Source organism: Lytechinus variegatus, chromosome 12 (assembly GCF_018143015.1).
Source record: "Lytechinus variegatus isolate NC3 chromosome 12, Lvar_3.0, whole genome shotgun sequence".
Taxonomy (NCBI): Eukaryota; Metazoa; Echinodermata; class Echinoidea; order Temnopleuroida; family Toxopneustidae; genus Lytechinus; species Lytechinus variegatus.
Window position 1 is genome coordinate 19,634,000 of NC_054751.1, and position 22,457 is coordinate 19,656,456.

The following is a 22,457-nucleotide window of genomic DNA, read 5'->3' on the forward strand; positions in this document are numbered from 1 at the left end:
AGTTTCATGAATCAGATCCATAAACTTTCAAAGTTATGATGGTAATTCAACAGATACACCCAATTCGGCTAAAGTTCATTGACCTTTGACCTTGGACATGTGACCTGAAACACGAACAGGATGTTCAGTGATACTTGATTACTCTAATGTCCAAGTTTAATGAACTAGACCAATAAACTTTCAAAGTTATGATGGTAATTCAACAGATACCCCGATTCGGCCAAAGTTCATTGACCCTAAATGACCTTTGACCTTGGTCATGAGACCTGAAACTTGCACAAAATGTTCAGTGATGCTTGATTACTATTATGTCCAAGTTTCATGAATCAGATCCATAAACTTTCAAAGTTATGATGGGAATTCAACAGATATCCCCAATTCGGCCAAAGTTCATTGACCCTAAATGACCTTTGACCTTGATCATGTGACCTGAAACTTGCACAAAATGTTCAGTGATGCTTGATTACTATTATGTCCAAGTTTCATGAATCAGATCCATAAACTATCAAAGTTATGATGGGAATTCAACAGATATCCCCAATTCGGCCAAAGTTCATTGACCCTAAATGACCTTTGACCTTGGTCATGTGACGTGAAACTCATGCAGGATGTTCAGTGATACTTGATTAACCTTATGTCCAAGTTTCATGAACTAGGTCCATATATTTTCTAAGTTATGATGACATTTCAAAAACTTAATCTCAGGTTAAGATTTCAATGTTGATTCCTCCAACATGGTCTAAGTTCATTGACCCTAAATGACCTTTGACCTTGGTCATGTGACATGAAACTCTAATAGGATGTTCAGTAATACTTGATTAACCTTATTGCCAAGTTTTATTAACTAGGTCCATATACTTTCTAAGTTATGATGTCATTTCAAAAACTTAACCTCAGGTTAAGATTTGATGTTGACGCCGCCGCCGCCGTCGCCGTCGGAAAAGCGGCGCCTATAGTCTCACTTTGCTTCGCAGGTGAGACAAAAAGGATGCAATTCAATACAAAGTGAAGGATTGATCATGAACACATAAAGGATGCCTAATACTTGTCTGATAATTTCTACAGGCATTTCCCATCACATTTGTTCTACTAATTTGTATTCAATGTCTGAAGGGTGTACAGGAAAGAAAGGTTCACGATGCTTAAAAATCAGCCTGGAACCCCAAATTATAACAAAAATAACCCACATATCATCCTATATAGAACACATACCAGTTAAAACAACTGGTTGTGTAATAAAATTACACAAAACGACACATATCTAGAGTTTATTACTTTATATCTCTCTTCCCACACATTTTTGTCACATGTTGGTGTCCTGTTTAATGCATAGACATATTCCACTACTCACCAACTCATTTGTAAAAAGTTCATATAAATTTCTGATTAAGGAATCTTTTTTGGTTGAAAGCCCATATTTTGGAAGCGATCAGATACTGTATTTCTTGCTACCAGAGTGTCCACGGTGGCCTGTGAAGATGAGAGTATGGAATGCCAGTTGTGTTGACTGGAATGGCTATCTCTATGATTTCCTTTTCTACTGTGAGGTATTGCTCAAGCCAATATCTGTGTCAAAGAAAAATATTATACAAGTTAGGGTCAGACTATAGACATAGGCGGATCCAGGGGGGTATTATATAAATAAGGATTATGATATTACATATTTATGTTGATTTATAAGAATAAAACTAAAAAGTGACTATTAGGACTTCCCCTTCAAAGAAACAAAACAAAAATCATCTTCGAGGTTCAAATTGGGGAAAATATGGCTGGAAAAAAAAATTCATGTACCCCCTATTAGCGAAGGCTGGATCCCACCCTGTGTAGATACCATACTGGAAAACCAATTTTGTTCTAAGCTATGCCTAAGCTCATATACTATCCTTTACCACAAGAAATGTCTTAAATTTGATCCCCCCCCCCTCCCCCTTCCATTTCAAAACCAAAAACATTCTCAAAAAAGAACTCAAGGAGTACCATGAAGCCTCAAGACTGATTCATTATCCGCCATGGTCAACATTAAAACTTTGCTTCCAACGTGTAGCTTGCATGACAGGCACACGCCATAATGCCCACAACTAACACTTTGAGTCTTTTCATTTTAATTTCTACAATATACAGTATTATTACTATCATCCTCATGATCAATATCAATAATTCAACTTCCAAAAATCAAAAAAGCACAGAAACCAACAGAAACATGCTGTATGCTGTATTCATGAGTGATTAAATAATCCTACGTTCACGATTACTCTCATGGTCATGCGCTGAACCTCAATCAATAAATACACACAAAATGATGGCATCGCATTGCAAAACACTCAGGTGTGTAATGATATTCATCATAAAATGTTTCTGTGACTTCTGTGCCCCTACGTAAATATCTTGAGATCATGAGGTTAGATCATCCCTGGTCAAAACAACCGGACAAACTACAGCGATCAGGATTGACCATGGAATTGATCTTTCTGAAGTAGAGCAGAGGAAACTAAGCTTCTACTATTACTTATATTCTGTCTCATACACTGAAACCATAGGGTGTTTATTTTCATTATATTCAATATCCGAAATCTACAATACTTAATAAAACAGAATCAGTAAAAAAATAATATACCTCAATTGCCAATTACTTGCCATTAGTATAACTATTATATATGTCCTGAAAAACCTTTTTTTTGCAAATATTCAGTGTTGTAAAATTTGACTTGTGTACCGACCAATCCACGTTCTTACGATTGAATTTAAAGTTTAACTCCTTTTTCATTCCCTTTCTCTTATTTTTGTTATTGTTTCTCTTCTCACTGATACCAATTTGGCACCCCTGAAAGTGGCACCCAGGACACGCCCTCCATAGGTATGCATCTCCCAAGATACACACAACTGCATCTAATCAGGGTGCTACATAAGCACTTGTCCGATTGCCCGGGGCAAGTAAAAGTAAGAGTCGGGCAAGTGTTTTCATGTAAAGACCAAAACTACTTGCCCGAATTGGGCAAGCAAAATTCTCCCAGTAGAATGGCCAAAATTAGGGTCAATATGATATTGACCCTAACTTTGGTCATGGCAGGCAAGGTAAAATCACTTTGAAAAAAGAAATGCAATAACAAAATTGATCAGTTCATGTCAAAAGAGAGAAAAAAGGTCAATGGTTTATAAAGCTGCAAAACTCTTTTGAAGAGGTAAAAAAAAATTTTCAATGATTTTTTTCGGGCAAATGAAAAAGATTTTTTGCCAAGTATATTCCAGCTATTTAAAATTTTACTTGCCCAACCGGCAAGTGCTTCTAAACAGTTATGTAATACCCTGTGTTATAAACACATACCCATCTCTTCCCTGCATGAACGCTGTTGGAATAGAAGTAGGCCGTCTGGTATCATCGTCAATCATATCAATGAATCTGTTGTCATTTTTCTCGTCATAATCAAAGATAATCACCATCAATGCACCAGCCCGGTCAGCGACAATGCTTTTGGATAAAAATGAACACTCCCTGTGAAAACAATGGGAAAAAATTAGAAGTGATGATTACCAAGGCATAGCATCGTATGCAAACAAGTACAAAGAGGTGAGTGATTTGGCTATGTAAACCCCAATTATAAAATGCAAGAACTTCACTCTTGTTTATTCCTGATGTGCAAAATAACTCTTAACATTGAAACAAATAGCTCTACGGACTTTTTTCCTTCAGCACATGAGACAAGCATGTTATGAGTAAGAGAAAATTTTAAAAAATGCAGAAAGAGAAAGAGAAAGAGAAAAGAGAAAAAGCGTGGAGCGTTGTGGCCCAGTGGATTAGTCTTCGGACTTTGAAACAGAGGGTCGTGGGTTCGAATCCCAGCCATGGCGCAATTTCCTTCAGCAAGAAATTCGTCCACGTTGTGCTGCACTCGACCCAGGTGAGGTAAGTGGGTACCTGGCAGGAATTTATTCCTTGAAATGCCACCGCGCTGTAAAGGCTGCGGGGCTAAAGCCAGGGTAATAATATCCAATGGAGCGCATAGGGACGCATTTGGCAGTGATATGCGCTATATAAGCATATTGGTATTATTATTATTATTATTATTTTTGAACTTATACAAAACTATGCAATATCCCACATAGGATCATTACTTCAAAACCTGAGTTTCTACACATTCATTTATCCAATATTCCAACACTTGACCAGATTTTTATTAATAATAATAATAGCTGAATTTATAAAGCGCTTTTTGCCAGAGGATACAAACCACTGCTATTATTACCCCCGCTTTAGCTCGAGCTATCATCTCCGGCGCTCAGTGCATGCAAGGAATCAGACTCCTGCCGGGTACCCATTCACCGCACCTGGGTCCAGTGCAGCACAGTGTGGATAAATTAAATTTCTTGCTGAAGGAAAACACGACATGGCTACGATTTGAACCCACGACCCTCTGTTTCAAAGGCGAGAGTCAGAACCACCAGACCACGATGCACCTTTCAAGCACCCTTTGTAAATTCAAAAGCTGTATCTTTCATGCAGAAACAATGCAAGCATTGCCACTCCTTACATTTACCCTTCATAAAACAAAGGGAATGCGGCAATAACTGCTGTGATGATGCATTCCCACCTTTCAAAGTGAGGATTGACAATGAACAGACGCAGGATTCCTTTGCAAAAGAAGCACCTCTGATTTTTCACGAGGTGACAAAAAAATACTGATTATTGTTTCTCCCTTTTTCAATGCTATCCTTTCCGAATTGCTTAAAAACTAAGCTTCCAAAATGCAATAGCCATCTTCATATCGTTAATAGCCACTTTGTCAAACATCAGAGTCATGTTTTTGTGCAGGGCTTTTCATTACCAATATTCACATTCCACAACAGACACAATAATGGTGAATGGAGGAAGCTGATATGAAAAGACAAGTTGGCTTTATTAATAGAAAACAAGTCTTACTGAGGTGCTGCTTATAAAGGAAATAAAATGACTAAAATGCAGAGCCAAGAACAGGATAGTTAGTAAATGAGTTTACCCTCGTTTTACTAGAGCAACGGCTCCTCTGACTTCATCTGCATTTTGAATCTCTCCGCATGCCTCTATTGGATCAGCAGCCACAAGTTGAATTCCATTGTAAACAAAATTCTATGGTGGGGAATAACGATTGAAATACAAATATGATGAACTGTTTTAATGTATTTATTCTTGCAAACAAACAAATTTATTGCATGTTCATGAAGAAATAAGGTACAGTGCCATGAAAGGTACCTACATGTTTAATTTCTAGTAGGTCACATTCAATCATAATTTCCTTTAAAATTGCATACCACTTGTAAACTTCTAACATGAAAATACCTGCACCAAATGGCAGTAAAGAGTACATGTATCTGTTTTTATGCACAAAAAAAATTTGGTGAGGTATAGTCGGATGAGGAAAGAAGGGGGGGGCACCACTGATACTTACAAAGGTTCCTCCAAAGTTCTTGGCAGGTCTGATGGTGAAGTCATAGTTAATGTGGCTTGGTTTCAGCACCCTAAATACCAGATTTTCATTTACTCTGTGGCCTGAAAAAACAACCAAATAAAAAGAAAATACAATGCAGAACAAGAAAAGAATCAGATTTCAGCTTTGTCAAGAGCGTCAAATCGCCTTCATTTTAAAGACTTTCTGGCATCATCGAGAAATTGGGAACCAGTTGCAATTTTCCACTGAACACTCTTTCATGACAAAACATACCCTCCCTTCTTTTTCGAGCTCCCTCACTGCCTTCACCGCAGCTGGTGCGCTGCTTCTATATCCTTCAAAGAGCTTTAGTCAAAAAGATTGATTTCGTCCTGTTGTTCTTCCCCAATGTTAAGCGACGCAAGCGTCCGTATCGTGGGTGAAGAACAATAGAAAACAAGATGGCGGCGTAAAGATCGGGCAAGTCTCTTCCGTCTTTTCATGATATTTTTCTTATTTTTTTGATGAATTCTTGTCTAAAAATAAAATCCATTCCATAGCGTAGAAATGTCGGAAATGAAGTTGTATCCCAGGGCTAGATCTTTTAGAAAGACACTAGAAATCTTGGGGGCGAAAGTTTCAGGTTTTTTGGTGGTACACACAAATGTATAGAAAGACCTGGCTTCGTATGAGAGTAACCTTACATGTACGTTAGTAAATGATTTTTACTCTCTAGAAGCCTCCTGGCTACACACACATGAATGGATAGGAATACCTGGCTTCGTTGAGAGTACACTTTACGTTAGTAAATGATTTTTACTCTCTACTACTCTAGACTGCTGCTCTAGAAGCCGCCTGGCTACTGATACTGTCTAATGTTAAGGCTACAGGTCTATGTCACACTTCAAATCACTTGTTCACTGCAACCATCCTGCCTGTGGGGAATCTACAGGTAGGACTATGGTGTGTCAATGCTGTACATAGCACACACTTTAAAAAATCATTAAAATATCACTTTTGTGACCCAAATTACTAATTTCCATACAGTTGCAATTTTTCATTAGTAACTTGTGAATAATTTTTGTATTCACCACTGCGCTCAAAAACTTGAATTTTGGGCATATTTTTGTGTACGCCCTCTATTAGTGGAAAGTAATATGGCAAGAAAATCTTCATTTTTCAATCTCTATTTTTAATTAAGAAAAAATAATTTAAAGAATCAAATTTGCATAAGAGCCAAGTTATATAATGAATAGCTGTATTTGGAAACTGACAGTGAAAGAAAATCAAGCATTTGTCCCATAGAAAAAGAGAAAAAAAAGCCAAAATTGCTACCCTTATTTTGCCACACATGGAGATGTAACTGAGAACAAGGTTATATCATATTCATAAGTTCATAACCTTGTTTATTGAATGAGTGATTAGAATCAAGAATTTGCCCCCAAAAGTTAACTCAAGAAAATAAGCCAAACACTGCCAACCTTACTTTTTGCAGTGTCACAGGGAATAGTACAGAGAACAAACGGCAATCCTGTATTTTAGGGGTCTAAATTATTTTAGGTTGCTAACTTCAGGCAACAGCTCCAAGATCGTTGTTAACGGTAGTTCAGTAGTGCGTACGTACGTGCCGGGTATGGCGGGCCGTTAATGCCTTTATTATAGATAGGACTAGTACAGCTACACGCCTATGTAGTAGATGTAAAGTTGTATTTACCAATGGGGTATCATGCGATATATAGGGGCCAGGGAGGGGTGGTATAGAATAACGGTATACCTAAAGCCGTCGGGGTGTCACGTGACCCGGGACTAGTCATGGCCGGGCCGGGGGGGGGGGGGTTATGCAATGAAGATATATAATGCCATGCAGCACGCCTTGGTTTTAGGGGGTTTTATTATTTGGGGCATAATAGGGGGTATGTCTGAGCACTTATGGGTGAAGGATGAAGAGTATAATGGTATATCAAACTAATGCTGTAACCGATTTTTATTCCAATTCCCGATCCGATCCAATTTTCCCCTTTTTTCTACATTTTTCTGAACTCCGATTTTTGACTAGTGGGGAAAAAATCGGATCGGAAAAACCAAAACATAACAAGACAAAAAAAAACGAGGCGACATGTTTGCCGTCAAAATGCGCTGGTGATTTGTTTTGATCTCAGACAAAAGCGGTGGAAGGAAAAGAAGATAAAGGGGAAGAAAATTATGATTTGTTTTTATCTCCAATATTAGCGGAAAGGCAGGTGGAGAAGAAGATTATGATTTGTTTTGATCTCCACATAATCGGGGAAGAACAAAACGATGATGATGATAATTGGTGGTAATTTGCATAAATTTGCATATTATGTCGATATAGTATAAACAAGTAATTCAGAATATCATATTTCACCAGAACTGCCCTAAAATTGGAAATAAAGACTTAGGGTAAGACAGGGAAGAAAATTGTCATAAAATAATTGGGATATCCTTGTTTATTATTACCTAATTTACATAAATTATGCAAATTATAATTTAAAACAGAGTATTTTTTCAAGAATCCTGAACTGTTTTATAAATAACACCAATTAATACAAAATGTCAACATTCTACATGAAAGAGAATATATTAGCGAAAACATCGATATGCTTCATGACAGTATTAGTGTCTTAATTTGCTTAGAAAGAGGGCAAATATGTCAAAATGTATGACGTGATATTGCGCTAAAACGAGACCAAAACAACCTCTATGTCACAGTCACACTCACGAATCGGACAATAAAGCGATCAATGGTATGTCATTCGAGATAACACAATCTCAACACAATAGCTTCCATCGGCTTCTCGTATCGCTTTTGTTGTTGTGTCTGCTACACCGTAATCTATGATACATACGGGCAAAATGCATTTCGGTATCGGTAAAACACTATTAATTTTGTTATATTTGTTTCTCTTGGAAACTTTACAGGAGACATTGCTTTGCAGGTTACTGCTTTAATGAAGCTCTGGCACATGAATCATGATGAATGTACCCCACCTCAATCCATATATCAACTTTGTTAAAATATATATCTTCTGGAGACCCCAAAGTGGCAAAACTGCATCTCCCCAGCATTCCCGCTACCTTACAAATCCAGTTTGACTTGTATTATCAACTTGGAAAACACAGATGTATGGGACATCAGACAACATGATTCCTGAAATTTTGTTTTTGTTTATTTAAGCCCACGGGAGCCCTCCGAATTTACCCCATCCCCTCTCCGTATTTCGACTTTAAATTAAAAAATATCATGTTTTAAAGCCATCGGCAAGGCAAATTGCGTTTTTTGGTATAATAAAGCAACTTTTATATCTATATTTTTATATTTACATTCATCATTATTGATATTATTATAATTATTATTAATATTATTATTATTACTATTATTATTATTATTATTGTTCTGTCGTTTGTAATAGTGCTCTAGCACAGTAAAGGCTATAACCCAACAGGAGCATGACTAGGATACCCTTTCCCTTTTTTTGTTTTATGTATTAAAAAATAGTGTATTGTCTTTAGAACTCTTAAAAGATTACTTTTGTTTGTATTGATACCTTGGAATAGATTGAGGAGAAAATACTCTTCAACTGACATGTAGAGGAGCTGTGGTAAATTGAAGAACAGCCACACGGCCCTTTATTGATTCCACTCTATGTTGAATTAAAATATTTTGAGAGCCCAATCGGAAGAAAGATACATTTCTACTACACACAGTAAAGCCTCTTTGCGTTCTCCTCTTGAAAAAAAAAACAAACATAGAAGGCATTGTTTTATATCTCATAAAATAAAATAAGTTTGTGTACGTGACGGTGGCCTGTCGAAGTTGCCAAAACCGTTTATTTTGTTTTGACAATATATATTTAGAATATCGTCTAAATGAAGCCCTCATCTGGAAAAGGGCACTTATTAAAGGCAACATCTACATTATATAGAGGAGGCCTTGGCACTGGAAAGAGGGGGCTGAAGCTTGTTTAATTTCTTGTGACCAAAATTTTACATAGAACCTTTTTTGATTTTCAAATTTACATCAATAAATTTTACAGGCAAATAAACGAAAAGGATTGCACTATAAAATGAAGTTTTTTGGGTAACGTTTCTTTTTTTTGTCACATCTGCCGGAATTCCAGGGGGTGCTATCTATCGAGAATAATACACGCAGCACCCCCCCCCCTCTCTCTTCCGGAAAATCTTGCGGGTGCTTCAGCCCCCGCTTCCAAGTACCAGGGCCTCCTGTCTATATAATGTAGATGCTGCCTTTAATAAGTGCCCTTTTCCAGATGAGGGCTTCATTTAGACGATATTGTAAATATATATTGTCAAAACAAAATAAAGGGTTGGGCAACTTCGACAGGCCACCATCATGTACACGAACTTATTTTATGCGATATCAAACAATGCCTTCTATGTTTTTTTTTCAAGAGGAGAAAGTAAAGAGGCTTTACTGTGTGTAGTAGAAATGTATCTTTCTTCCGAATGGGCTCTGAAAATATTTAAATTTAACATAGAGTGGAAGCAATAACAGGGTTTGAGACTTTGAGTATTATAGAGCTTACGTGTGGCTTCTTTTTTTCAATGTACTACAGCTCTTCTACATGTCAATTTTAGAGTATTTTCTCCTCAATCTATTCCAAGATATCAATACAAACAAAAGTAATCTTTTAAGAGTTCTAAAGACAAACTATTTTTAGATACATAAAATCAAAAGGGAAAAGGGTATCCTAGGCATGATCCTGTTGGGTTATAGCCTTTACTGTGCTAGAGCATTATTACAAACAGAAACTGCAGAACAATAATAATAATAATAATAATAACATTAATAATAATATTAATATAGATAAATATGAAATACAGATATAAAAGTTGCTTTATTATACCAAAAACGTAATTTGCCTTGCCGGTGGCTTTTAAACACGATATTGTTTTTATTTAGTGTCGAAATACAGAGAGGGGATGGAGTAAATTCGGAGGGCTCCCGTGGACGTAGGCTTAAATAAACCAAAAAAAACATCTTCAGGAAACATGTTAACTGATGTCTCATACATCTGTCTTTTCTAAGTCGATAACACAAGGCAAACTGGTTTTGTAAAGTAGCGGGAATGCTGCGGGGGAATGCAGTTTTGCCACTTCGGGGTCTCCAAAAGACATATTTTTACAAAGTTAATGTGCCAGAGCTTCATTTAAGCAGTAACCTGCAATGTCTCCTGTAAATTTTCCAAGAGAAACAAATTAGAAACAAATAAAACAAAATTAATAGTGTTACCGAAATGCATTTGCCCGTATGTATCATAGATTACGGTGTAGCAGACACACCAACAAAAGCGATACGAGAAGCCGATGAAAGCTATTGTGTTATCTCGAATGACATACCATTGATCGCTTTATTGTCCGATTCGTGAGTGTGACTGTGACATAGAGGTTGTTTTTGTCTCGTTTTAGCGCAATATCACGTCATACATTTTGACATATTTGCCCTCTTTCTAAGCAAATTAAGACACTAATACTGTCATGAAGCATATCGATGTTTTCGCTATTATATTCTCTTTCATGTAGAATGTTGACATTTTTTATTAATTGCTGTTATTTATAAAACAGTTCAGGATTCTTGAAAAAATACTCTGTTTTAAATTATAATTTGCATAATTTATGTTAATTAGGTAATAATAAACAAGGATATCCCAATTATTTTATGACAATTTTCTTCCCTGTCTTACCCTAAGTTTTAATTTCCAATTTTAGGGCAGTTCTGGTGAAATATATATTCTGAATTACTTGTTTTTACATATCGACATAGTATGCAAATTTATGCAAATTACTTGCTTATTTGCATAGATACAGCGTGTCTCTTTGGATGAATCTTTTTCTTTTGACTCAAGGAACATTTGTGCCAAGTGGGACATTTGTACTAAAAAATGCAGTGTTCACCCCCTTTTTTGCAGTTAACAAGTGCAAGTCTACTATGAATATCATGGTAAACAACTTTGGATAGTAGTGCGTCCTTTTCGGTAAGTAATGCGACCTCTAAAAGTTAACGACGGACGCCGCCATCACCACGATGTTGTAGAGAAGGTGAATATCATGATAAACAACTTTGGATAATAATGCGTCTTTTTCGGGAGGTCATGCGACCTCTAAGAGTTTACGATTACCTCCGGTCCTCCGCCATCACTACGACATTGTAGAGAAGATGAATATCATCGTAAACAACTTTGAATAATAGTGCGTCTTTTTCGGTAAGTAATGCGGCCTCTAAAAGTTCACGACGGACTCCGCCATCACCACGATGTTGTAGAGAAGAGGCCTATCGTTGATCAGCGGTAGTGTCACGCGCTGGAACGTCATTATCTTATTTTCCTTCCTCCGATTACCGTATGTCGGAGATCAAAACAACTCATCATCTTCTTCCTCCGCTTTTGTCGGAGATCAAAACAAACTCTGCCATCAGTGTAGCATGCCGCATTTGTCCACGCACCGGCCACATACAAATTTTAATGTATTTTTTTGTTTTTGAATATCTTCCGATCCGAACCGATTCCGATTTTAGGAGCAAAACTTCCGAACCGAACTCCGATCCCGTAATTGCTCTAACTTACATTATATCAAACCAACGGTAATCAGCGTTACTTGTCATGGCGGGGGGGGTTATAGAATGAAGAAATCATAAACGGCCCGCCATACCCGGCACGTACCTATGCACTACTGAACTACCGTTAACAGCAGTCGTGGAGCTGTTGCCTGAACTGAAGTTAGCAACCTAAAATAATTTAGACCCCTAAAATACAGGATTGCCGAACAAACAAGGTTATATCATAGTACCGGTAGGCCTAGACCAAAAGCTTCGGTCTCTGTTTTGTTGGTTGTTCAGCTGAACTTCGTTGGCTTCACTCACCAAATACAGAGACCGAAGTTCTAGCGCGATCTGTACAGGGGACTCAATGGCCATATGTTTATGTACTTAAGATCGGAAAAAACGGGGAAGTGAATTTGCGCGACAGCCGAGGTAAGTCACTGTTATTGTTCCTTTTAACTTCATTTTTCTCCGTTTTTTGGCAATTGATGCCAAGAGGGAATATAAATATGCACTCTGGTCACTATAATTTTCGAAATTTTTATTCATTAAAGACAAAAATTGAAAAGCCCCGACGGGGGGATTTTGCATTGCAAGTCCCCTAATGGTGGCTGCACGATAGCGAGCCGTCTGTGTACGAGGAGAAATTTAAAAAAAATGTTAAAAAACTCCTCGAAACAGACGGCTGCCAGCTGTGTACGGTAGGCCTATTACTAACCTCGCATGTTGTGTGAGTGTATCATAACCTTATTCATTGAATGAGTGCCTTGTTGTTGTTCATTGAATGAGTGCCCCACCTCATCGGCGGCGTAACACCTCAAATTACGTCAGTCCCGAATGATCACATTGATGTTTGTAAAAATAAAGTAAACTTGACACCATGATTGGGCATGAATCAGAAATCCAGAATGTATAAATTAATAGTCTGCTGTAAATAGTCATAAAACTCACCTAAAATTTTTCCTGCAAGGTTTAAACACCAAACTGTCACACAAATAAGATTCCATTCCACTTTAAATAGCTTCATGTTATCTTCTCTAAGCCCGTAGGCGAAGTTTCAAGTAAAATTCTTTCGCAGACGCAGCACAAGAGACGAGATATAGGATATAGAGCTACCGTAGTATATAGTACTACGGCGGTGGTGAATCGTATGTGGGAAAACAGAAAGAAAAAAAAAGAATGTTCCAGATTACCAGTTTCATGCAATGAAACGTAAACTTTGCTATGTAAAACTCGTAAGCTCGATCGCATGGAACATAAATTGTTCGACTAAAAAAAATTAAAAATCATGTAACAATCATCAAACTAGGAATAATGATAATAATAATAACAAGAACAACAAGGAGCTCTAGGAGAGAAGGAGGAGGAGAAAAAGGTGAAGAAGAACAAGAGGAAGAAGAAGAAGCCGAGAGGAAGAAGACGAAGAAGAAGAAGAGGAAGAAGAAGAAGGAGGAGGAGAAGAAGAAGAAGGAGAAGAAGAAGAAGGAGAAGAAGAAGACTTTTGACTCGATCAGTTTCGAAATGAAAAGGAAAGATGGGACATATGACATCACAGGGCTCGAATTAAGAATTTAAAGGGGCAAGGCCATTTGTTAAAAGGGCACTTAAGGGAAAGGGGAGGCAGTTTTCACTTTATGGGACATCCAAGGCCACCAAAAAAAGGGCATCAATAATAAATGCACTTTTCAATGGGGCACATGCACTGGATTACCGCAGGGCACCAAGGCCACAGCAAAAAAGGGCAGTTATTTTGGCCTTAAGTCTACAAATATTTGAAAGGGCATCAAGGCCATTTCTGAGGGCATCTAAGGCCATGGCCTTGGATGGCCTTGGATTATTTCGAGCCCTGACATCATCCCACCTAATGAATATTCATGACGACGTTCATATATTAACTGTTTTCACTAAAAATCGCTATTCAAATTTTCAAATTCAATAACTTCCTTATTTGTTATCAAATTTTGATGGAATTCTAGCATTTTGCTCGGTAAATTTATTCTATTCATTATTTAACATTATTTTCAGCCCAGACTCCAAGAGTACCCCCTAACCTTTTGCTTCCATTTGTCAGATCGAAGACTGCCCGTCCATGATCCATAATAAGATGTTTTTAGCTTAAATTACTACGCGGAAACTCTCTATAGCGCATCGATTCCTTTGAAAATGCAATTAAGTCACAATGAGGCTATTGTCGAAAGTTGGTGGACTGCATGGGACAGCAGATATCATCCGAAGATTTGTCGCGGAAGAACAATTGCAAATATGTCGTTGTCAAGAGTCAAGAGATTCCGATGCCCCAGTCCATCAGCCCCCCCCCCCCCGGGGGAGTCAAATATATTGATGGACACATGCGGACCTATGTGCGTGACACCATAGGCGGCTGAAGTGGGGGGATGGGGGGACCGTCCCCCCCCCCATTTTTTTTTTTTGATAACCTTTATTTTTTTATTATTTTTTTTTTGCTTGTCAAAAATTTTTGGTTAGCCGCTCCTAAAATTTAGGTTGATAACCTTTTTGGGGGTGCTTTACCTGTGTCCATCCCAAAATTTCAGGTGGACATTTTGGCTTCCGCCGCCAATGCGTGACACACACCAAAAAAAGAAGATAGGGTATAAAGGTTTTTTTCAGTTTTGGACGCGGGCCGCTAGTGCACTTGTTATGGGTATCAAAAACACCGATTAAAAAAAGGGGGTGGTTTTGAAAGATCAACTGCTGGTCGATGGTCTGATCGCGGGGTCAAACGTATTTACAGTAAGACTAGCTAGCCAAACGTGTTTATTAGGATATGTTGGGCCCAAGCTTTTTCCCCGGAGTCATTCTGGCGACAACTTGTTGAGGGGCCTAAATGTGTAATGAAGCCTGTGCAAAAAAAAAAAGTTTTGGCAGTTATATGACTGCCCCGCCCCGGGCCATCAACTTTCGACAAAAGCCTCTCATCTCTCCATTGTGATTTTACTTGCATTTTCAAATGAAATGGTGCGTTGTAGAGAGTTTCCTCGTAAGAAATGCGAAAGGTCAGGAATAAAAAATTAATGTAATCACTAATAATGCGGTGAATTCTAAGCCTCGCCAGTGGCTCTTTGTAAATTAATGCAGAGTCCATTAATCAAACGTATGACCTTTCCTTTTACATGAATTCAAAGTTAAATTTTAAAGAATTAATTTTTAGCCCGCCTAAATGCATCGTCGAGTCTTAGTACCCCACCTTGTCGTTCTCCCTCCCTCTCACTCACACACTCACACATTATCTCTCCCTCTCTCCCCTTCTATTTTATTTTTTAAATGACAAGGAGAATTAATGATGTTTGTGCATCCTGATTAAAAAACATTTTTGGTTTCACTTGTGCTTATTATAGGATCGCAAAATTCACAATGAAATACCGGCTGTGTTTCACAATAACGGGGACGGGGCTAGGGTAAATTGACAATGTATAAGAGCTAAGTGATTTCATTTTTTCTTTCTCTCTCAATAAAAATTAGGAACATAATGTCGGCTACGACATAGTCACTTCCTCTCAGTACTATTTTTCTCCTTCCTCTTTTTTTTTTTTTGGGGGGGGGGCATTTCTCTCTATTTTTTTCTTATTTCAACGTTTTCTCACTTTTTGTTAAATTATCAATTGGAAAATAATAATAGGGGCACCCCAACATGGTGCTAGTCCTGCAAAAAGACATAGGAAGAAGAGAAAGGAAAATATACGTTATACAGTATGAAAATGCTTTCAGCTTTTTCTCTAATTATTAACAACATAAACAGGAGAGAAAAATGGGAGATACATTTTGAAAATAAGACTTGTTATCAAACAAACTTCAAAAATCAAACACGACTTGATTTTGATATTCCTCAATCAAATGAACACGTTAGATCCTCCGTTAAAATTGATTTAGTAATGTATGTATTCATCTTACTTATTCATTTTTATCTATTCATTTATATTTTATTTCTTTATTTTTTAAAAGTTTAAACTAGGTTCTTCACACATCTGATAATATTTGCCCCACACAAATATTGGGTAAATTTGCAGATTACTAGAATGCCTTTTAAAGACAAATTATCTTTTTCTTTTTCCACTATTGGAAAGGGCGTCCCCTGGACACCCCCTCCCCATGAAGGAATGCCCCAATAATCTGGTTAATACACACACACTAAAAATATAGGAAATACCAAGTAAGTGTTTCAGTTACATTAGTTTATTTTAATAGTCTTCATGATTGTAGTAATAGCAAGCAGCATACTATTAACAAGCAGAGTACAGGTTTAAAACTTCATTAAGACATCTTTTGAGCGAAAATGAGGAAGGTTTTCAGTAACAGTAAACATACTGCACACAAATTTTTTTTTTTCAACTTTTAAATACAATGTGGTAGCAGAGACATGATCATTTTATGATAGCAAATAAGGGTTTCCAAACATGTGATTATGTCACTAAACTCTGAGGCATGCTGTACAATAAAATATAATGACATTTATTAAAGAGCAGTAGTAAAAATGATAAGGTCTTTTGAAAATTGTCATCAGATCAGGATTTTTTCCACAACGAACCAAAATTTTATATACATACAAAATATTAAAATAAACCCATTTGTTAATAATGCAAAATGATGAGTATACACAGAGCATTGTATTTAAAAAAATCTAAAAGGTTGCATATGAAATTGATAAATAAGTAGAATATAAAACTAATATACAAACAAATCAATGACACACAGATATACAGTGGCCATTACTTCTGCCAAGTCAAGTTGTAATAATAAAAAGTTTAACAACAAGTCACATTCATGGAAATCAAATTTAAAGGGAATTCATTTTGGCAATAAGAATATTATGGAAAAATGTATCATCTTCTTGTGAAATTAATAGAAAATAATATATTCCATATATATATATGTATATGAAAAGAATTTTTTTCAGATCGTTTGGCAATTCCTAAACAAAACAGTACGGCCACATGCTTTAATTGTATGTTTGTAGTATAAATACACAAATGCAATAGGCTTTGGAAATGGCATGAAAGATTAAATTAAAATTGATTTGTTATATTAGTGTTATACAGGTCTATGCATAATGGAATTTACTTTATTCAACCATTCCTGGGTGAATATGTCCTGAATGAAAATTAGAGAAACAATTATTAAAAGGTTAAATGAAGGTTTCATGAAAAATTGTTTATTACTGCAATACCTACATATAGGTGTTTATCAAGTATTATAAGTATAGCATTTGAAAGTAATTTTTTAAATAAAGTATTTCAACTTCGGTCAAAAAAATGAGTTCAAACTCATGGATTGATTGTTAATGCAATTTGGGTTTCACTTAATACTTTGAAACTTGTCAAAAATGACTAAGATGTTAACTGATTGAATACAAATTTGTAGAGCTCGATTTTTAACACTCAGCCAACTCATACCAAGACAGCAATGTGCATTGTCATCAATAATTACAACTAATCTTGTCTTCAATTATCATATATTTACATGATAAATACATTATAAAACAGAATTATAATCAACATCTAAAATGTATACAAGTAGAATTTTTTTTTTCAAAACGCCTTTCCTGCCTTTTGACCTTACAATGATAATTTATTGAAATGCTGATTACAATAAGAAATAATAAACTGGCACAAGTTTTACAATAAGTAAAGTTAGCCACCAATAGAATCCTTAGGAACATAATATGCATATCATTTATCTCTGTACTTTCCAAACTGAAGTAAATATTGATAATTAGATTTTAAATTAAAAAAAAATATTTTAACTTCCTTCAAAAAAACTACCGTCATGTCAGGTTCAGTATGAAACTCTTTGAAAAAGATTGAAAAAGCAGAACAGCACTCAATCTAACAAAATATTGAGCTTTATAATGATGTCAAATCTTGTCCATCATCCCCCCCCCCCCACCCTATTCCGGTTTGTTTTCTCCACACATTCTACATTTTCAATGAGCCCCACTATCAAAATCAACTCCATAACATATAATTATATAGAGTGAATATATTTTCCTCGTGTTGTCAAATAGCAAATCAAATTCAACAAATGTCTTTAATGTACGGAAATAGAAATTCTAACGATAAACATTCAACAATCAAACTACGAAGTCCGAATCTATCATTAGATTCAACATGTCTTTTTTTTTCTCTGTTTTTTATTTTTTTATTTTTATTTAATTTGACTGATGCAAAAATATATTTTGAAATGAAAAATACCACTTTATCTTTTTTTTTTCGAATGGTAAGTATCTTACCACCAAAGGGACCTTTTTCATAAAACTTGTTACAGTAACAAATTTGCAATAACAGTTAAAAGCTACTGAAATTCTTCAATTTGATTGGCTGATGATAAACTTGTTACAGAAATTGTGCATTTCTTACTACAAGAAGTCTTCATGAAATAAAACCCTGATATAAACACCAACAAATATCATTAATTTGATTTTCAAACTGTTTGAATAAAAAAAGACTCCTTTTCAGGTTTTACTGAAGTCTTTATTTAAATTATATAGGGCACTGAAAGTTAGAAGTCATAAAACTAAAAAAATACTTTCACAAAGAGTTGTAATAACATCCTTAACTGATAATGGCAGTATGATTAATTACATAATAATACTTGATTATGATTCATAATAATCTTGGCTGTAAATTTTTACAGACACAAGGCAATCCATAACAGAGTAGCGTTGTGCTCGATGTTACAAAAGCCTTCATTCTATGTACAATGTAACACTTTAGATAAATATACAAATTTGCAGTGACACATTTTTTTCTTTTTTTTTCATATATACATGTACAATTTCACCAGTCTATATATACCCGCTTGACCCCTAATACTTCATTAACCCATGTCACACATAGTGTAACATTGGCATAAGTAACCTGTGTACTTAGTTCACAAAGAGAACCATACTGAAAGTAATCATACAGTCTTGCATCAAAAGCACATCATCTACGTTACATAAAGTTACAATGTGCACAGAAATCTGAATTCAGTTAGAATAATCAGGTCACATTTATGTGTACTCTTTGTGCATATGTGACAACAAGAGTAGAATTCAGCATGATCAGTCTCAAAACTTGCAAGCTTTAAGGCTGTGATAGTGGATCAACACGCATAATCTCTAGAAGAAATTATAAACTGTTTAATATTTCAACAGGTGCAATAATGCCGCAGTAGTCCTTCGGTCTCGATGGCTTCCAGCATCATTCGCTGAAACTGAATAATCTCTCTTCTCTATAGTGATAACAATACCCATGCATATAGTGTGTACAAACATTTATGATAAAATATATAATGGCAATTCCTTGGGTACTTAAGTCCTCCTTCGCACCTCTGGGCCTCTTTAAATATTTCTCCTGCCACTTCTCAGAATGCAGCTCCTTGAGCATCCCAATCATTTCCAATGCTAGTCCAATCGTTGTATCCAAAAGGCAATCTCCTGTTCTTGTAAGGAATGCCTGGCACGCAGATATATAATAAAAACAGTTCATTTGGCCTTCGTACTTCAACCCCATGGGAGGGTACAGTGAGGAGAGGTGGAGGTGTGCGCGAGTCTACATCTACACGTAAGGCAAGGAAGGCACGCCCTTCATTTACCCACCCTCGCAACCCTGGCACGCACAATTCCTCACGATCTTGATCTCCTTGGTGACGGTGCTGCCGTCGGGGCAGTGAAGCCGCACATTTCTCATGTGGCTCCGGGCCGGCCTGCAGCAGGATAACCCGCACTCTCCGGTGCACGTTGCATTACGGATGGGCCGAAGCGTCGTGCACCCATCCATTTCAAATGTTTCGTTGATTTTGATACTTGTGCATGTTGTTTCTGCAAGAAAAATGAAAATCATGTTACAATCGAATACATACTTGATTGCAAATATACTATGAATACACATTTCTTTGTGAAACTGTTCATCTTCCGTTTTATTGCTTCCAAGAATCACATTTTTAATCTATTAAATAGAATGATTCATATGTTTATATGGACAAGGACCTTATTCTAAATACAGGCAGCATTCCATGTAGCAACACATCTGTAATTTCATTTTCAATTTGCCCTCATCCAATTAGATGCAAGGATTTCAGTAGCCTTTAACAGCTGTAAGAGCAAAATCACAGAAAGATATACTGCAGTTTATAAAATACCCGCCAGAATATTGGAAATCTAGAAAGAACAGAGCCATTATATCAATGCAATGGCTCTGACGAGAGTGATCTAATACTGTCATAATTGATGACCATACCTCTATCACAGAATGTACCCATCCAGCCATCCTGACAGTCACAGCGGTACATGGATTCATCAACGTTGTGGCAGAAGCCGTTGACACATCTATTCTCAAGGCATGGGTTAGGCATGTCATAGACGGGGCAGCCTTCCTTGACGTGCATCCGCTCGGTGGCAGCGCTCAGGCTCATGGGCACGCTGTTGACAAAGAAAGCCCGGATACAACCTGCAAGACAGACCACAGGGAGAAAGGATGTTGAAAAGTTGATATATACCGTAAGAATTGGAGTAGGTAGGCATATCTGGGCCCCATCTTACAAAGTGTTGCGATTGATCTGATCAACCGCAACTATGTTAAGCCAGCAAAGTCAACAAATAAAATGCATGTTAGCTCAAAAGTTTTTTGGATATGAATGCATATCCATATATCCATTGAATTCTTGACAATTTGGTGCGTTCTCCTTTGATTACAAAGGACATTTTGCAAATTTCCTGTAGAAAAAAATTATGACACTGATGGATTTCCATGCAGTTACAATTAATTGGATCAATCGTAACTCTTCGTAAGACAGGACCCAGTAGTGCACATGGATATAAAATCAGGATAATAGGAAAATATGGAGAGATGGAGATGAAGAAGATAATGATTAACAGAGTGAAGATGGAGAGCAATCCAGGTGAATAGAGAGGATTGAGACCATGATTGTGGAGATTGAAATGACTGAATGAATTTGTTTCCAATCAATTATAATACCCCCAATAGCACAAAGTCCTCAACTATTCCTGCTTTGTGATTACTTGTCTTGCACATTCACGTTACTCGATGGTTCCGCTTACCTTGGAAACTTGACCTGTTGCGTATATGCCAGAGTCTAACGGGCTTTGCCTGCTGATCAGATGGCAAGCCTCCCAGATACAAGGGTCGATTCACCTGCAGATACTCATGCTCTCCTTCATTACTCTTGGTCTTCCATTCTTTATCATCATCAATCAGCATGGAGACATTGCGTCTGTAGAGGATCAGCTGAAGGGTGTGGAACTCGCCATTGTTCAGTTTCTTCTGGTTGAACATGGTGGCCGAAGGGAAATTGCCTACGTCATAGCTGACTCGGATACGGCCACGGAACAGCTCAACAGCGATGTGGTTTTCATCTCCCATGTACAGCAGGACTCCATTTTCTATGGTGGTGGCAAAGATGAGGGTAAAATTGACTATCTGAGCACTGTTCGGTCTCGGGAACTCTACAAAGCCATCGTTGTCCGTCCTGAAGCTGATGCTGGTTGGGATCTCGCACTTCAATCCGTAGAAGCCGGGTAAGCAGCGGCATTCCTGGACATCTGTGGCATTATTGTTGTAGCATTGTCCATTGTTCTGGCAGCTGCAAGGGGTATCACTGATGTAAATGTTGGCATTCATTTCACAGGTCTGGCCGATGTAACCCTGAGGGCATCGGCAGGCAAACTGGGTACCATCCTGCAGGCATTCTCCACCGTTCAGACAATGACGAGTGCGGCAATCTTCATAACCTTCGGTGCAGTTGACTCCTCGATAACCTGGGGGACACTCACACCTACAAGAAAGTGACATAACAGAGTGCTTATAATTGCTATACAATCCATAGGTTGATGTGACATTAATGAATTCTTTTTCTGTTTTACCCGTTTACTACTGTTCAACAATGAGAGCAAACTGAGTACTGGTTTGGCCTTCTAACTCTTGATTATTGTCAATATTGTAGCCCCAAAATACAACAAAAATTGTGTCAAATTGATGATGACAATGATGTAATTGCAATTACCACCTCATCACAAAGCATAATAAAATTTAACAAAATCTAGTCAGTGTTGCAATCTGTATAGTACTGTTTAAGGAAACGTTGACGTAAAGAATACATGTTAAAAATATTTTTTTAATATGATATTTCCTCTAACATTTTATTTTAAAAAAACCCTCAGCTTTAGCACTGACAAAAAATCTTGGTAATGTCTTACCTGTAGGCATGACCAAGGTCAAAGCAGACACCTCCATTTTGGCAAGGGTCGGTCATTGGATGACAGAGATCAATGTCCACTTCACAATAATCACCTGAACGATAAAAAGAGTAATTGAATTCTAACACCTGACTGGGAATAGGAAAAAAGGGTAGATTTCTTGATCATAAGGTATAGTAACACTCCAGAGGCAATCACTGAGCAATTACAACTCTGATGACATTCCTAATCCCGAAGATTATTTTAACCTTTAACTTTCTAAAGCTATATG

At 37.0% G+C, this 22,457-nt stretch overlaps 2 protein-coding genes across 2 annotated transcripts in view; both read right to left on the minus strand.

Moving 5' to 3' along the window:
* Nucleotides 1–956: 956 nt before the first annotated feature.
* LOC121425141 (protease-associated domain-containing protein 1-like) lies at nucleotides 957–13,107 on the minus strand. The gene is made up of 5 exons (XM_041621134.1): nucleotides 12,928–13,107; nucleotides 5,421–5,521; nucleotides 4,992–5,101; nucleotides 3,323–3,490; nucleotides 957–1,566 (listed from the first exon to the last, which is right to left on the minus strand). Exons 1-5 carry the CDS (start codon nucleotides 13,001–13,003, stop codon nucleotides 1,449–1,451), a joined length of 573 nt encoding a protein of 190 aa, XP_041477068.1. The 5' UTR covers nucleotides 13,004–13,107; the 3' UTR covers nucleotides 957–1,448.
* A 3,044-nt stretch (nucleotides 13,108–16,151) lies between these two features.
* Nucleotides 16,152–22,457, minus strand: part of LOC121425538 (slit homolog 1 protein-like) — an 89,570-nt gene continuing 83,264 nt past the window's right edge. The window contains exons 26-29 of the mRNA XM_041621618.1: nucleotides 22,187–22,280; nucleotides 21,032–21,765; nucleotides 20,211–20,420; nucleotides 16,152–19,792 (exon numbers count right to left, since the gene is read on the minus strand). Coding sequence (XP_041477552.1) covers nucleotides 19,563–19,792; nucleotides 20,211–20,420; nucleotides 21,032–21,765; nucleotides 22,187–22,280 — 1,268 coding nt within the window. The 3' untranslated portion in view covers nucleotides 16,152–19,562. The remainder of the gene's footprint in view (nucleotides 19,793–20,210; nucleotides 20,421–21,031; nucleotides 21,766–22,186; nucleotides 22,281–22,457) is intronic.

What these genes read in the sequence shown, in the direction of transcription:
- LOC121425141 (XM_041621134.1), bottom strand. Translation starts at nt 13,003, where the DNA reads ATGAAGCTATTTAAAGTGGAATGGAATCTTATTTGTGTGACAGTTTGG. An exon ending in CCTTGCAGGAAAAATTTTAG is followed by an intron (nt 5,522 to 12,927) that starts GTGAGTTTTATG and finishes TTGTTTTTTCAG; the next exon opens with GCCACAGAGTAAATGAAAAT. An exon ending in AGAACTTTGGAGGAACCTTT is followed by an intron (nt 5,102 to 5,420) that starts GTAAGTATCAGT and finishes TCCCCACCATAG; the next exon opens with AATTTTGTTTACAATGGAAT.